The sequence below is a fragment of the Poecile atricapillus genome, chromosome 5, assembly GCF_030490865.1.
Source record: "Poecile atricapillus isolate bPoeAtr1 chromosome 5, bPoeAtr1.hap1, whole genome shotgun sequence".
Taxonomy (NCBI): domain Eukaryota; kingdom Metazoa; phylum Chordata; class Aves; order Passeriformes; family Paridae; genus Poecile; species Poecile atricapillus.
The window spans coordinates 33,562,533-33,575,360 of NC_081253.1; the positions used below are offsets into that span (position 1 = coordinate 33,562,533).

Sequence of the window (12,828 nt, forward strand, 5' to 3'; positions counted from 1 at the left end):
CTGTAGTATCTTTTATTTGGTAGCAGGTGAATACAGACCAAGCACAAATTTCATTCATCAAGGTCAAACCCTGAAAACCCCCAGTGTTGCTATACAGAAGCTAGATTAAAAGAATGCCTTGTTAATGTACTCCAGCACCATCTGCTGACCTCTCCTCTGGGCTCTGTTTCTGCTCTTCGTTGCTTCAGAATGAACTCACACTTTTACATCTGTCCTACTAAGGCTTGTTATAGTCTGAGAAGATCAGAGAGCAGAAGATTCTCTGAGCTGGTGAAACTTCAAGGTCCCCACAGATTTTGAGCAGCACCAGGAGCCCAGGCAGTCAGAGACTTGTTTCCAGCCTTGTTTTTCTGCAGTGGTCACATTGCCTCCCATAAGCACTGCTCTGGGGCCTGGCACCTGCTGAATAAGCATTGAAGAAAACACAGTGGCAAATGTCTTCTTGCTACTGTGGAGGAACAGCCACCAAATCCAGAGAGATTGTCTTTGGTGCTCTGCTTTGACACTGGTCAAAGAAGCCATGGATTCCCTAACACCACTGAACTCCCACAGCCACACTGATCCCTCTGCTCCTGTCTCCTGCAGTGCCCCTCAGACACCATCTGCACTGATTATCCTCCATCAGTCTGTATTTTAATTAATGGCTGTTTATATTCCAATAGGATCCATTGAAACAGCAATGGGTTAGCTCAGCTACTGTTACAATTGGAGATAGGAGTTTAGATAAATCCCTGCCTTTTGCCCAGGCCTCTGGCAGCAGACAGTAGCTTTATTGGGGTGGCCAGCGCCCCAAAACCCACTCTTGCTCACAAGTTCCTTAATAATGGCTGATTTGGTCTGTCATAGAATAAATTATTTATTTAATAGACACAAAATTAACAGAAACAAGATTTTAAACAGACTATTCACTACACAGGAATTAAAAATAACTATTAGTAGAAAATATACAGTACATGATAGAATTACCTTATATTACATATACTACATATATATATATATGTATATATGTATTATATATATTAGAGCTAGTGAAGAAACAATGCAGCTTAAGATCCAATGTATTTACCACCTAATTGATGATGGAGTACACACAGAATCTTTCCTCTCAATACCCAGGGAAAGTATCTGTGGAGTCACATCTCGCCTCACAGGTGAGAGCATCCCCTGTATGTTTCAGGGGCTGTGTGGGAGGCTTCTGTCTCTGTAGAAATTTGTGTAGCTTTTATAGACTGTAAAACTGTCTCTCAGTCAGGAATTTCTAGCTTATTTCCTCACATCAGCTGCCATTCTGCTGTTTTGTGTGGTCCTTTGTCTGTTTTCTCTTGGAGACAGATTGGAATCATTGCATGGAGCCCACTTAACTAAGAACTGGTTTCACACATGAAAATAGCCAGGTGACTTCTACTGGGGCACTGTCTCCTGAGTTTCTGTTAAATCAGCCTTGATTAATCAGCACACAAATCACTTGGAAGCAGAACCTTTGAAAGCCAAACTCAATTAGTCTCTTTCCTTCAAGAGATACTCTTCTTTTGAGCAAATCATGGATGAGAAGATCGAAGGTGTGCTTTATTTTAAAAAGCAGATTTTCCAGAAGAATTTACAAGCTTCAGCTGTAATGCTGTGTGGCTCCAGAAGGTGGAATCACACCTGCTTGGTTTCATGAAGAAATACAATTTTCTCTAGGCCTGGTGGATTGGTGATTGCGATTTATGGAGCCAAGATATGGGGTTTCTTTTGGTGTGGGTTTGTACACCTGCAGTGTTTCTTTGCCAAGTAAACATTAATTAATTAATTAATTAAATAAAATTAGAAATACAATAATAATGATAACAAATAAATAAAAATAAATATCAATAAATATCAATACATAAACATCAAATAAATTATTGAGAAACACGGGTGATCAGATGCTCTCTCCCTGCAGCTGCCATGTTCCTGCTGTGTGCTGTGAAAGTGCCAGAGGCCGTTTCTGACATGCTGATGTCCGAATTTCATCACCCAGAAACAGTGCAGAGACTGAATGCCATTCTTAAATTTCACACACTCTGGAGGTTCAGATATCAAGTGTGGCCAAGGATGGAAGAGGGAGCACAGCAGATCTTCAAGGTAGATAAGACACATGAAGTTTAGTGATGACATTTACAGCTTGCCTTGTAGGATGGATGTGTAATGTCAGACTGCCATGGAATTTCCTGAAGCTCTGTTTAGGGAAAAAAAAATGATTGTATAAGTCTCACTAGTGGGGGAGGTGATATGAAGAAGTCCTGTATAAAATAGGGAGAATAAAATGGGGACTCAGGTCAGGAGATATATCAGAGAAGATGTGTTTCATACATGGTGTTACAGTCCAGGCCAGTGAGATACAGAGGTGGGAAAAACTGGCAGAGTTAATTTATGTCTTGAGTACTTGTGCTCACATTTAATTAACAGTATTGACAATAATACTTTGCTGTAACAAAATGCCTTTCATGGTTTTGTTTAGATTCCCCCTCCAAGTATAAACTTCACTCTGCCTTCTCCCGTGCTGGGGATGCCATCTGTGCCAATGTTTGACCCTCCCTGGGTGCCTCAGTGCAGTGGGAGTGTGCAGGATCCTATAAATGAAGATCAGTCGGTAAGCAGACATCCTGAAAGTAAGCACTGTTTTTTCTCTGTAAAGGTGTGAGGTAAATTAAGCCAAAAGATGTGGATTAACCTCTGAGATTGTCTTTCCCAGCTGGGAAAAAATCTTGTATAGTCTATGTAGGACATAGAACTTTCTACATGAGCATCAAGCTTTTCTGTTTGTTCACTGAGGCACTGTGCTGCACCTCACACCCTGTGAGACACACTAACTTAGATCTTAGGAGCACACTGCTGCTCTCTCTCCAAGAGAGGATTTTTCCAATAGAACTGCCTGAGAGACGATTTAGTGTGCACTGGTTCACATGGTGTCTCCTGGGAGAAGTTTGCACCAAAGCTTATTGTAGGCTTATTGCCAATAAATCTCTGGTGAATCTCTGGTCAGCTGGCACTGGTCTGACTTCTGTTTAGAAACTGAGTTGCTGAACATCACTGAGGTGTCAGAAAATCAGTGTGCATCTTAACTAAGAGCTTCAAGCTGTGCTTCTTCTCTCTTCCTCCCAACAGAAGTCATTTTCTGCCCGAGCTGTGTCACGGTCCCATCAGAGAGCTGAGCATATCCTGAAGAACCTGCAGCAGGAGGAAGAGAAGAAACGCCTGGGCCGGGAAGCCAGTCTTATCACTGCCATCCCCATCACCCAGGAGGCCTGCTACGAGCCATCCTGTACACCAAGCTCTGAGCAGGAGGAAGAAGGTGTGCTCTGGGACCAGGAACTGCATTCCAGGAACCTGAGAAACCTTTGCTACTTTAGTGTTAGCAAAGTACCAACCACGTCAATTTGTTGAAGAGCCCAAGTCATTGAGAAAAAGTATATTTGAAAATTAGTGAAAAAAAAAAGAGACAAAACCTCAGATATATTGAGTTCTTACTGGGTGATAAAGACACTGACCCCATCTGCCCCAACTTCAGAAGTTGCCACCATTTGCCATCTCAAAGCTCTCAGTTTCTTGCAGGATTTAACACAAGAGAATATACAACACTAGGAGTGAAATCTGTCTTTCCCAACTTTAACTCTTTAATAATTAAAGGGTGGGGAGGAATTGCTCTTTGGCAGCATCTGTGTTAAGAAATGAAACTTAGGATATACTGAATAGCTCCTGGGGTTTTCTACAGTTATGGTGAATAGTGGGGGAGCCCAGGTGACCAGCCCAAGCTCAGTACCAAACTTTCAGACAGCCAAAGGAACATGACATGAGTCACAATAAGCTTAGTCTGTGGGTGAGGAGTTTTACTGGCCCAGGCTAACAGAGCACAAAGACTTCATTAAAGCCATTCCAAGGTGTGTGCAATTAGGTTGATGAGATCTAAACATACACTGGAAAATCAGAAATCCTAGTTCTTAAGGCAAACTAAGCATCAGCAACAATGATGGTTAACAGGGAGTGCATGAAAAGAATGTATGGTGCCAGCTCTGTTACAATGTCATGCACCAGAGCACTGAACACTCTTATGGACCAGTGTTCTGCTGCTTCCCAAAGCATGAGCAAATTACCTGTCTGACTGACCTTTGTGTCTTTTGAGTGTTACCTGACTTGACTTTTCAGTGTTCTTCTGGTTTGGTTGTAAATGCTGTCCTTCAAAATATTCCCTGAACTCTGTCAGCTGGATCTGGGTTGACATTTCATATTCTGTTTGTCAGTAGAAGAAGTTGCCAACCTGGCCTCCCGCCGTCTCTCTGTGAGTCCGTCCTGCACCTCCAGTACTTCTCACAGGAATTATTCTTTCCGCCGTGGCTCTGTGTGGTCAGTGCGCTCAGCAGTCAGTGCAGAAGGTGGGTGACTTCACTTTGGAGCATTCCCTCCTAGGATTTCATTCACTGGAAGCCTTTCCTGTTGACCCATAAAGCTCTGGCATTTCCTTTTGCCAAATATATTCCCAAGCTTGTGCCTCTTTATAATAAGTTACTGCCCTTCATTATTTTATTCGCTCCTGCTGTCACAACACTTTCTCTTGCTTCTCGTGTTCTCCTTGGAGAGTAGGGCTACAGGGAGCACTCTAGCTGAAAAAAGGGGGTTTATCAAAAAGAACTGGGTTGCCTACAAGAAAAGAAATGTAAATTGAAAAACTACCTATTTACAGGTGAAAATTCTTGCTCAAGAAGTTGGCTGGAAGCTCTATTTTTACTTGGAGATAGCAGTAAACCTGCCGTGCTTGCACAGTGAACAGATCTTTGTTTTGTGTGTAGAGCCACAAAGATAAATGTTTATCTAGCCTGCCTGGCTAGCAGCACAGTGTGTTCCCTAACTCCTCTTCTTCTTACTGCTCCAGATGAAGAACACACCACCGAGCACACTCCAAACCATCACGTGCCTCAGCCACCTCAGGCTGTGTTTCCAGCGTGCATCTGTGCAGCAGTGCTCCCCATTGTCCATTTGATGGAAGACGGAGAAGTCCGGGAGGATGGAGTAGCTGGTATGGACCTTGATTAAACTTGAAGGGATTGTTGCTTAAGGATGGCAGAACCAGTTTCAAAACTATCTGAATGTAGATTTACAATAGAAATATATCTTTGTAGAGTTTTTCCTATTTATTTTCTACATAAGTTGTCTTTGGCTTTTAGGGGCTTTTACCCTATCAGGACCCTAAAAAAGCCCTTAATTCAAAAAAAATGTTGAGGAACTGAAAAAAATCTAGTGGGGGGAGACAAGGATAGTCAGAGACCTAACACAAGTATTCTTTGAGGAGTAATTGTAGAAGCTGTGCTTGTTTGGTGTGATTCAAAGGAAACAAAGAGTTAGAAGAACACTGACTTAGAGTTTACAACATGGGACATTCAGTTTAGAAATTGTGAAGGAAGTTAATGACCAGGAGCATAATTTTCGTTGATTCTTTATGCACAGGGGTTATCAAGCCCTGGCTAGTCAAAGCTCTGGTTAACATACCTAGTGTAGGTGACAGTCCTGCCCCAAGTGGGGCTTTGACTGAAGAACTCTGGACATCTATTCCCACTCATATTTTTTTGTTCCTATAATAAGCAGAAAGCCACCTATACACAGCCTGAACATTTTGTTTATGGTCTATGATGTCTTTGTAAGTTAGTAGTATATTTCCTTGTATTTGTTTTTTTTGAAACTGTTAATACATGGTGGACTGTTCTGCTTCTCATTTCCCGCTCATTGTGTCAGCTTGTTGCACATTTAACTTCCCCTTACATTTTGTATTCAATTTTACCTGTATGTAGCCAGCCCCCTAAACAATGTATGTGTGATTTTGTGATCAGGAGATGAGTACTGAAAACAAAATCATGAATAATTCCACGTTGTTGTTAATCTTCAGAGGACTGCAATTGATTGCACTTTGGGGAGTTGATCATCAACACAATTCCCTGCTGACTATCTAATACTGTTCACCAATACCAGATAAAATCACTCAATGAATCACCATGAAATTGAACTTCTGTGCATGAACAAAAAAAGTACATGAATTTATATCTCTCAGTTGCTGGATTTTGTCCATCTGGAATTATAAATCCAAACAGTTATTTCTTTATCATTCCTTAACAGTCATGAAGTGCTTCCTGTCATATCACCAGTAGTTAGGGAAGGTTCAAATATTAGACCTGTGATTATTATTACTGGGATCACTGCACCATTTACCAGGAGTTCTGGTGCATCAAATGGAGTCTTGGGTGTTTCAGTAAAAAATGTGACAGAGGAAGGAAGAAGACCAAGAATGATTTTTTCAGTATCCAACAAGTTCATGGCTTTTCCAAGAGGCAGCTCCTGACCTGGTTTCCTTTCTCTCTTACAGTAAGTGCTGTTGCTCAGCAGGTCCTGTGGAACTGCTTAATTGAAGACCCCTCTACAGTTTTGCGCCACTTCCTTGAGAAGCTCACGATCAGCAATCGACAGGTACCCTGTGCCTGTCCCCAGCAGGTGTAAGAGCTCCTCAGAGCAGAGGAGCACGTCTTGGGCATCACTGAAGAAGAACATTTGCTATTACAAGGCAGCATGTCATCATTTGGCTGCAATCTTTGTCCACTGATGTAAACAGGACACAGCTGATTTATCACCACTAAGGATCTGATTTATCACCACTAAGCCAAGCTTTGAGCAGCTGTTTAGTGAAGCATAGGCAGTGCTGCCTTCACTCATGCCACTCTATTCAGATTCTCTGAAATAGAGAATCAGAGAATTCAGATTCTCTGAAAGCTGGGCTAGCATTGTGTCTCTGTGGCTTATTAGACTGCTTCAAGGAGCATGGCTAAGATTTATGAAAGAAAAGCATGCCAGTTCTGATCATGTACAAGGCAGGGAGATTCTCCATAATGCTTTCTCAACTGCGTATTTGGTGTACGGTATCAATAGTATCACTGGCCCCAGCTTTCAAGCCACTACCTAAGAACTGACTCTGAAATGAATATTTAACCTGAGAAATGTCAGGAAAGGCTGTCCTTTTGTTCCTTGAGCAAGCAGGTATTGGTGGACTTACTGTTCCTGACACTTCTCAGCCACTGCCCACAATGCTTTTACTAAAGGTTAGGTCACATCTGTTTCATAGAATTGTTTGGGTTGGAAGCAACCTTAAATATCACATACTTCCAGCCCCCCACCACTGGCAGAATGCCTTTTACTACACCAGGCTGCTCAGACCCCCTTTGAATCTACCCTTAAACACTTACAGGGATGGGGCATCCACAACATCTCTGGCCAGAGAGGTTGTTTGCTCAGTACCTTTGAGAAGAAAGCTGTAATCTGTCCAGCCTCAGAGGCCTCTGAGCCATTGCAATCTGTTTCACCATCTCCTCATACAACCACAGGTACAGAACACAGAGAACAGGTTTATTTCCCTGGGAGCTATTGCTAGGTGTATCACTGTTATGGATTGTCCTGTGCATATCCATGCCTACAACACTGGCTCAAATCTGCTGTGGGGTTAAAGGATAAGGGCCATAGAAGACATTTGTGATGCCATCAGTCTCTCTTCAGCTGACAGTGAGATTCTGTCCCTTCTATAATCCCTTCACATTGTGAGAAATATCTTAGTCTACATTTAAGGCAGGCAGCCTCCCAAGGAAAGGGAAGTTAGATTCTGCCCACACCTCTCACCCTGCAGCCACAGCTGTTGAGGTGAGATGAACTAGATTTCACAGATCACCTGGGTAGTCATCAGGGATAATCACAGAGTGCATGGTCAGTAGTGTTACAGTCAGTACAAATTGCAACAGGAGGTACTGGCTTCTCTGAGATAACAATGGGAAAGACACTGGCCTGGGGGCTGTGCCCTGGGCCTTATTTTGCAATATCTGAGAGCAGTAACAGGTGTATGGTTTTACGTAATGTGCTGAGAGACAAAGCTGGGAAAGGGAAAAATGGGAAGAAACAAAGCAAGAAAGGACAAAAGGAGAAATCTGTTCTTCACTTTTTGGTGGGGAAAAAAACCCACCTTTGCTTTTCTTCCAGGACGAGCTGATGTATATGCTAAGGAAGCTTTTGTTGAACATTGGAGACTTTCCTGCCCAGACATCTCATATCCTCTTTAACTACTTGGTAAGTAGCTTGTGGGCCCACTGTGCAGCACAGAATCTCTCCTCTGCCTTCATGTGAGCAATAATTGCACTTAATTTTTCTTATGCAGCTCATACTTGCTCCTGGTTGTGGGTGCAGGCCGCACCAGGCCTTGCTGACCTTCTGGGGAGAGGAAAAAGAACCTTTCTCTTTTCATCAAACCCCTAAGCAACCTGTTTCTGAACTGAACCTTGGCCAATGAGTTGAAGATAATTAGAAGGGTCCAAGCACCAGAAACTTTTAATTTTTTTACTTAATTTGGTTTTAGAAGGTGCTTTGCTGATGGGCAGCCCTCTGGAGCAAATCTAGTGGCTTCTTTCAAGATTGTGGACAAATGTTGTAGATAGGAGGTGAAGCAGACAAGGTGTATCCTTCTCCAGGGAGCCTTCTGTAGTTTGTGAGTTTTCTACATGGCAGCATTTCAGAGCAGGAAGAATAGGAATTTTCTAACTGTGGACATTCTCCCTTTTCCATATCTGCAGTGGTGCTTAAGGCTATACTGCAAGAGTACATTTTGCCCCCCAGTCTCATGATCTCTAGAAAAAAGGAAGAATACTACAGGCAGATTGTTTTTTAATACGTGTAAAATCTCAGGATGAAAGTTTAATGAGCTTATCCCTCTGAATGAAGAAGGGTAGAACAGTATGGTTATTCTGTGTTTATACAATGCTCTGCACAGTTAAAAGAGTGTGTACAACCTGATATTGATATTCCTCTTACTTATCACCTGCAGGTAGGATTGATCATGTATTTTGTACGGACTCCGTGTGAATGGGGCATGGATGCAATTTCTGCCACTCTTACCTTCCTTTGGGAAGTGGTGGGTTATGTTGAAGGACTCTTCTTCAAGGATCTCAAACAGACCATGAAGAAAGAACAGTGTGAAGTGAAGCTGCTAGTGACTGCCTCAATGCCAGGTATGAGAAATAAGCCTTTAAATCTCCTTCACTTCAAAGTTTATGGCCTACTTTACCAAAAAGAAGATACATCAGAACTGGATCAGAAAAAGACTTGTTACAAATGGCTGCATATTTTAAGGCAGTTTTCCTTCAGCTGAGTGTTCAGTCAGTAAATTCTACTGCTGATTCCTTGAGATTCAAAAAAAAAAACACTTTAAGAGCTCTAAAAGAAGCAAACAGAAAGTGAATCAGAACAGTATTTCAACCCAGAGCTTTGTGCCAGTTGGGCTGGCAGAAGAATCATTGTAAAACTCTACCATTCGACTCTGGGCATCATGAGTCAGACAAGAGATATCTTGCTGATAAACAGGTTTTACCTTTTGTGTGTGTTTCTTCCTCAGAGCTGACAGCTGCTGCTAAAGTCAGCTCATCCTTTAAGAACAGATCAATTTCTCATTAAACTGTGGAAGTGTAAGAATATGTTAACACTAATTAATAGTTCCAGATAGGACTTGCATAGTCTGTCTGCCTGTCCAGGGATGAATTTCAAGCACCACTCTTCCTTCATGGGCAGTCTCTTGAAATTGAGTTAATTAGCGAGGCCAAGGAAAATGCAACAACTTTTCTTCCTCTAGGCACAAAAACCCTTGTTGTGCATGGACAGAATGAGTGTGACATCCCAACGCAGTTACCAGTCCACGAGGACACACAGTTTGAGGCTCTTCTGAAGGTAGGAGTTAGTTTTTGAGCTGGACAAACTGCTTACATTTACCTGCCATACCTGTATGCCAGCAATCCATTCTACCTGATCATCCTGTTCCAGAGTCAGGGAGGGAAATTCTGCTCACAGGCATGTCTGTCTCCCCGTGAGGGCAGCTTGGTTGCAATAAACAGGATCCCACGTTTAAGGATAATAGAAATGTTCTGAACTCACAGAAAGCCCAAACCTCACAAATGCAACTACATTTGGAGACACTGCAGTTTGTTGGGTATTTGCTATATACTTTTGATAAATACACAAATCTTTTAAATGTTTGGTTTTATCAACACTGGAGATGAGAGATTGATCAAGATCAGAGTGAAAATGATGGTTCAGTACCCACAACAATATTTTGGTATTCGGGAGCTATGCAGTCAATTTCTGCCAAAAATTTCATGGATGGTTTTAATTGAGGCACATAGGAAACAGATTTGTAAAAGCCTTCAGTTTGCCTGACTATGTTAAATTTTACTGGGAATCACATCTTAGTGTTTTGAAGGGTCAGAACTTCAGTGTCTCTGCTTATCATCTATCACTAAGTCTTGATAAATACACAAGCCCATATGGCTCATACAGTCAGGCAAATATGTGTGATATGAAGACACCAAGGTAAGTAACACCAGTCACAGGATTGTGATGTCAGCATGCCTTGATTATCACAAACATACTCAGCTACTTAATGATTAAAATGTGAAATAAATAAAGCCAGAACTGTGTGCCAGTCTGATTAAAGCATGCATGTTTGTGCCTTTATAGATTATTAGATGGATATTCTTCTTTTGGATGCTGTGATAGTTGTACAAAACAACTGAAAAGTAAAAAGATATTTAGATTTCTTTCTTTTCAGGAATGTTTGGAGTTTTTTAACATACCTGAAACTCAGTCTTCTCATTATTTCTTAATGGATAAGCGTTGGAATCTCATTCATTACAACAAGGTAAGGCAAAGATCAAGTCCACGTGACTTTCTTTTTGTGACTTCTCATCTTGCTCCTTTTTAAACCTCAGGGTTATCTAAAGGAGAACAAACACCCTATAAACAGAGTTCTGTCCTGTGGGAATCACATCTTTAGCTGTGTGTGGTGAAAGATTGGAATTTGAGAGAAGAGGGAAGAGTCAGAAGACAAGAATGTCTAGTTTTCTTAGAAAAGATCTAATTTCTCTTCTGTTTGTGCCGTTTCATGATGCCTGACCATGCCCGAAAGCCTCTGCCCTTCGGAAGGGGCTAAAGGACCCTTTTTTCCCTTCTGCTGAGTGATACCATAGTGATTAGATTTGTTTAAAATACACTTTTTTTCCTTTCCTGGCAGACCTACGTCCGTGATATTTATCCTTTCCGGAGGTCAGTTTCTCCCCAGCTCAACCTGGTGCAGATGCACCCAGAAAAGGGTCAAGAGCTCATTCAGAAGCAGGTATCTTACTGCCACCAAATACCTCTTCCCAGAAACACCCTGAAAATAAATCTTTTTGTTCCCTTTTGAAGGCTTCATGCTGCATGCAGATCAAGAGCTTTGCTGGAGAAGTAGCAATCAGGGTGAAATCCGTCTTGGGGCCATATACACTCTACATTATTGTGGGAAGATTGGAGTGGGATGTGAATTTCCCCCCTTCCCAGCTCTGCCCAGCCAGTTTCCTTTAGGTTTTTAGATTATTAAAAGGATGTGTGTGAATTTATTACATGATGTAAAATGACTCACCTAGCATCAGTGACAAACAGCCTGTTTTATTGTTCAGAATTTCTTTTTATGAGGGGTTTGAATTTCCTGGGCTTAGATGGGCAATTGGTTGGGATCTTGGATCTTGGATCACCCAGCTCTCTGACCAGTGATGTGTCTGCAACTTAGCATCAAATGGAATTGGCTGGGGGTCCCCTGTTTAGATTTAAATCTAACCTATCCTTGCCTAATCTGAGGACTTGTTTTACTTCTAGGCTGGTTGAGTTTGGCCAAATTTATCTGGCAGCTGCAGTTGTGACAGCGAATGTGCTTAAACATTATGTATTTGGTATTAACAGTTGTGTTTTTGCAGCCAAAAACCAGCTACTGTAGTTGTGTTCTTACTGAGAGTAGGAAAATATCATCAGGAGTGGTTATAAAAGGCAGCTGTACAGCTGCTTAAGAGCTACTGGCAGCTAAAATAATGGAAAATAAAGTCAATGCCATCTCATATGTGTATGGCACAGAATAGGACAATATTTCATGTGATGCACCTGTCAATAGAAAGTCTAAAAATCTAAAATTTCTTGGGGTCAACCTGGTTGCTTCTCAAACAGAAATTACTCTGGTTCTAGGAGATGTCCCACAAAATGGAATTGTAAAAGAGTTTAATTAATACACCCCTACATGATCCAAAAATATTTAAATGGGCTTCACTTTTTTTTCTCAGGGTATTATTTTGCTTTCCACATGTTTATATTTACAGCACCTAGAACCCAAAATATTTCTGAGGTGAAAGTACATTTGCTAGCCTCTCTGTAGTCATGTTGCTGGAAAACATCCCGCTTCAGCAAAGAAAGCAACATGAGTAACCAAGCACCCACTGAGCATCAATCCATGGAAAAGCACTTGGTTTTTTGTTGATTGATTCTTGAATTCTGAGCTGAGTGCACTTCAGAGCACAGGTCATAGCAAGGCAGGACCTGTGAACCTGATCTTTGCCACATGCTTCAAGTTTTGGTTTCAGCTTTGTCCCAGTAGCCATGAGGTGCCTCGAAACTGCTCCCAAAGACAGCTGCTTCTGGAGCTACATATCACTCTGCCTTAATGGTTACTTTTAGCATCAGAATAGGAATAGAGGATCTAGCCTGGCCAGTCCTATCAGCCACATGTTCAAAGGAGGCTGGTAGAATGGAATTTGGTGTCCCAGTTGGTATAAAGCGTAAGTGATCTCTGAAGTCAAGCAAGATTTCTCTCCTTTTCAGTAGCACAGAATCTGGTCTGCTATGTTTTATTGACTGCTTTTCTTTTGCAATTATACATGTACTTTCTATGGCCAGATGTCAGCCAGACTTATCCCAGAAGGCAGATAGCAATTCCAGCCT

The 12,828-nt window shown here is 41.8% G+C and overlaps 1 protein-coding gene across 3 annotated transcripts in view; it reads left to right on the plus strand.

The window, feature by feature from the left end:
* Nucleotides 1-12,828, plus strand: part of UNC80 (unc-80 homolog, NALCN channel complex subunit) — a 122,371-nt gene that overhangs the window by 67,618 nt on the left and 41,925 nt on the right. For all 3 annotated transcript variants that reach the window (XM_058839471.1, XM_058839470.1, XM_058839472.1), the window contains 11 exons: nt 1,925-2,106; nt 2,483-2,614; nt 3,130-3,316; nt 4,263-4,394; nt 4,892-5,035; nt 6,374-6,474; nt 8,026-8,112; nt 8,864-9,047; nt 9,665-9,759; nt 10,637-10,726; nt 11,099-11,200. In XM_058839471.1, the coding sequence (XP_058695454.1) occupies nt 1,925-2,106; nt 2,483-2,614; nt 3,130-3,316; nt 4,263-4,394; nt 4,892-5,035; nt 6,374-6,474; nt 8,026-8,112; nt 8,864-9,047; nt 9,665-9,759; nt 10,637-10,726; nt 11,099-11,200 (1,436 nt within the window). The remainder of the gene's footprint in view (nt 1-1,924; nt 2,107-2,482; nt 2,615-3,129; nt 3,317-4,262; nt 4,395-4,891; nt 5,036-6,373; nt 6,475-8,025; nt 8,113-8,863; nt 9,048-9,664; nt 9,760-10,636; nt 10,727-11,098; nt 11,201-12,828) is intronic.